At 38.1% G+C, this 3,718-nt stretch overlaps 1 protein-coding gene across 1 annotated transcript; it reads left to right on the top strand.

Moving 5' to 3' along the window:
* Positions 1-382: 382 nt before the first annotated feature.
* LOC149830172 (aquaporin TIP2-1-like) lies at positions 383-1,949 on the top strand. Its single transcript, XM_090016358.1, has 3 exons — positions 383-575; positions 903-1,153; positions 1,263-1,949. The coding sequence occupies exons 1-3, from the start codon at positions 449-451 to the stop codon at positions 1,638-1,640; spliced, it is 756 nt and encodes a 251-aa protein (XP_089872484.1). The 5' UTR covers positions 383-448; the 3' UTR covers positions 1,641-1,949.
* Positions 1,950-3,718: the final 1,769 nt, after the last annotated feature.

Raw genomic sequence — 3,718 nt, 5'->3', positions numbered from 1 at the left:
GAAAACTGTACACACCAGATTTTAAAGAATAAAGACTGAAGGCTCACAACTTGGTATATGGTAACAGGAAAATTTGTATTTGCATCTTGTCATATGGTAACATTTTTTCTTTCTTCTGAGGATACTTTGGCTATTGCCTCGCGAAAAAGTAGGGGGTCTGTTTCATTAATGTGCTTCTAGACACTTCCATTCAGTCCTCCAGTCTATGCATCATGCGACAGCAAGCTTTGTCCAAGGAGTGGATGAGAAAGGATATTTTTTAAATTCTTATATTCTAAATTCTAGTTCCTGATGACCATCCAAAACTATTATTATTATTATTATTGATATGGTCGGTCCTTTGCACAGGGGTTTGTGACTATAAATGCACCATTCCAGACTACCAAGGTTGTGGTGTTTCTCTTTCTTCTAGGCCTCCTCCTCCTCCTCTTCCTCTTGCCACTCAGCCATGGCTTGCATTGCATTTGGTCGCTTTGATGATTCCTTTAGCTGTTCATCTATTAAAGCCTACCTTTCTGAGTTCATATCCACTCTGCTCTTTGTGTTTGCTGGTGTTGGATCTGCCATTGCTTACAGTTAATATCCATTGTCCCATTTAAGGACCTTTTTACTGTTTCTTAGAACTAGGGATTGGCCTATCCAGTATCCATGGAACTTGGATGAGTTATCATGCATATTTATGGCCTTTTTTTTTTAAGTTCTATTTCCCTAATTTATTTCAATATTTGGCTTGTTAAACTATCTTCCTTTCTTAATAGTCTATAGTGTATTATTCTAATCAACTTCTCAAACTTACTTGGGCCAAGTCATATATCCTAGGGTTATGGAGTATGAGCCAAGGAAGATGTGTTATATAGCTCATGATTTTTTTTCGAGATTTTAAACCTTTGTTGGTCTTGCAGATAAGTTGACATCCAATGCAGCTCTTGACCCAGCTGGGCTCGTAGCTATTGCACTGGCCCATGGCTTCGCGTTGTTCATCGCCGTTTCTGTCAGTGCCAACATCTCCGGCGGCCATGTCAATCCGGCAGTTACCTTTGGATTGGCTCTGGGGGGTCAGATCACCATTCTCACTGGCATATTCTACTGGATTGCCCAACTTGTTGGAGCCATTGTGGCTTGCTTCCTCCTCAAAGCTGTTACAGGAGGCTTGGTAAGTCGTTCCCTTAGTCCAGTTTATGACTTAGCCCGTTTGACTAAGTTTATCTCATCAATTAAGTTACCAAGTCTATTTGACAATGAACATATATGTTACGTTGTAGGCTATTCCAATACATAGCTTGGGAGCAGGAATTGGTGCAGTTGAAGGGGTTGTAATGGAGATAATCATAACCTTTGCACTGGTCTATACCGTTTATGCGACCGCAGTCGACCCGAAGAAGGGTTCATTAGGCACAATTGCACCTATAGCCATTGGGTTCATTGTGGGTGCCAACATCCTTGCTGCTGGTCCATTCTCTGGCGGATCGATGAACCCGGCTCGCTCTTTTGGACCAGCTGTAGCTAGTGGAGACTTCAAAGATAACTGGATCTACTGGGTTGGTCCTCTTATTGGAGGTGGCTTGGCTGGCCTTATCTATGGAAATGTTTACATGTGCCCCACAGGCCATGCTCCTCTCTCTACTGAATATGGACCATGATCCACCTGTGTGATCATCAGTTCTTAATTTCTCAATTGGGTGTGGTTGCATTCTTGTTTGTAAGTTCATGGATGTCCAGTCTTGGAATAACGAAAGGGAGAAAAGCTTGCTTGCTTTTCTTTTCCTCTACTTTTTCTTTCTTGAAAGCACCATTGTAGCTTGTGAATTTCGGTTGTTTTTTTCTTTTTCCCCTTTTTTACTTTAAAGGTGATATGTAAGAAGTGGTTGAGAGCTGTTAATATATGTTCATCTTTTACATTTATGTCACAAATGCACCTTATTCATTAGTACATTTTTCTAGTGGGTAAATATTTGATGCTAACGTAAGATTGAGTTGATACAACTTACATCTATGATTTCCAATTCAATAGCTCCTTACCCTCATTAGTACAAAATATTTGCCATTTTTTAATCCTTTTTTCTTACCATAGATAACAAACAACTGTTCCCCCATTTTCTCTTTGGACACATTTGAAAAGGTCATCTAGTGAATGGTGACATACTTATTGGTGCTTAGAGTCTTAGTTGAGGCCCAGCCACATTGAATAGGACATATTGTCGGTTTGCAAGTATATGCATCAATGATAATTGGACTATATCAATGAAATAGGTCTACATATGTAAAATATGACACATTGCTGTCAAGTTTACGTGGCTCTCGTGAGCTTATAGATCACAAACTAAGCATCAACACTAAATTGGGGATGTTGAACTTACTAGAAATGTGCTGGTGCGTTGCAACACACACACACACACACACACAGGTACATGGGTGTAGTAACTGTTCTTTTTAAGAATTGGTTAAAAAAGAAAAAAATATTTCAAAACAAATATAATTGGCTCCTTGAAAATAACTGATTGTTTGAAGTGGTTGCTATTGTGCCATTCTATATGAGAGATTGGAGTCACATAAATTTGGCTCCTTATCAGAATCTTAAGACACTTATTTACTTGTGCATCTTTGTCTAGGATTGGGAGCCGACTTGAGAGATGATGAGACTGGACTCGTTAACTACATCTTCATAAGATGTCGAAATGAGAAGATGGGTGGCCATCTCCACTTTCATTTCTCCAATTTGGCCTTCCCAAACAGCAGCGTCAGTAGGAAATTCAGTGAATCCTCATTTCACCTGTCATCTCCATCTCAAATTTGGCTTCCAAACATACTTCATTCAATGCACTATTGGATGTGACATTAAACTACTATTCTCATGTGGTCGGTGCTATAATGCTTTTGGATCGCTTTCCACAATTGAGTGGCCTTGGAACCCAATTCCACAAAAATCGTACACCCACTTCGGAATGCATTGATTGGATGCCACAATTGTTCTCTCTCTCTCTCTAGGGGCATAGATTTTGTTATTTTCTTGTGATATATTAGGTCCGAGGCCTCATTGTCGTGCAAGCTCTATTGTTTTTCCGCTTAGCCAAGATGGCATTAAGGGAACTTTGTTGAGTACTATTTTACCCATTAACAAGCCACTGGTATTATGGAAAGAAGATTAGTGCAAGCTGTCTTTTAGATCTTGTGAGAGCATTGATGATGATCCTTATGTTAGATCTAAGTCTGTTAGAAATTCATCTTTTATATGTTTTCACAATATTGAAAAAAGTATTACAAATTGAAAAATCTCTTAAGTACCTATAAAAGAAGTATATCAACAGGAAACTTTTAAATTTCAATCATTATATTAAAACTAAAGAGAAAACACTCCCTATATCACAAACTCAAGTATCATTACAATTGTTTAATAAAAAAGACAGAAACCATGATATCTAAATCTATGTACAAATGTGTAAACCTAGTGTTGGTACAAGTTGCAGTAAATTCTTTAACCTGAAAAAGAGTAAACACAGTTGTGTTATTCTAAAGGATTGCAGAAATCTAAAATATACAGATTCGTTTTTAGGCTTAATAGAGGCAAGCCCAAGACAACGACTAATATTAACACTTTTCCTGACTTTTTAGTTGCTCTATCAGATCCTCATTTATCTAAGGTCTTAACATTAAACTTACATTCTGGGTTTAATATGAAACCTGAAGTAGTTATTATCTCGGTTTCATATCGAGTGATGTA

Source organism: Nuphar pumila, chromosome 8 (genome assembly GCF_984573655.1).
Source record: "Nuphar pumila chromosome 8, dmNupPumi1.hap1.1, whole genome shotgun sequence".
NCBI lineage: Eukaryota > Viridiplantae > Streptophyta > Magnoliopsida > Nymphaeales > Nymphaeaceae > Nuphar > Nuphar pumila.
This window is presented reverse-complemented; position numbering and strand designations above follow the sequence as displayed.

Bases quoted from the DNA above. Each gene is read 5' to 3' on its own strand.
- LOC149830172 (XM_090016358.1), top strand. From the start codon at position 449: ATGGCTTGCATTGCATTTGGTCGCTTTGATGATTCCTTTAGCTGTTCA. The intron at 576-902 runs GTTAATATCCAT...TTGGTCTTGCAG, and splicing joins TGGATCTGCCATTGCTTACA to ATAAGTTGACATCCAATGCA. The intron at 1,154-1,262 runs GTAAGTCGTTCC...GTTACGTTGTAG, and splicing joins AAGCTGTTACAGGAGGCTTG to GCTATTCCAATACATAGCTT.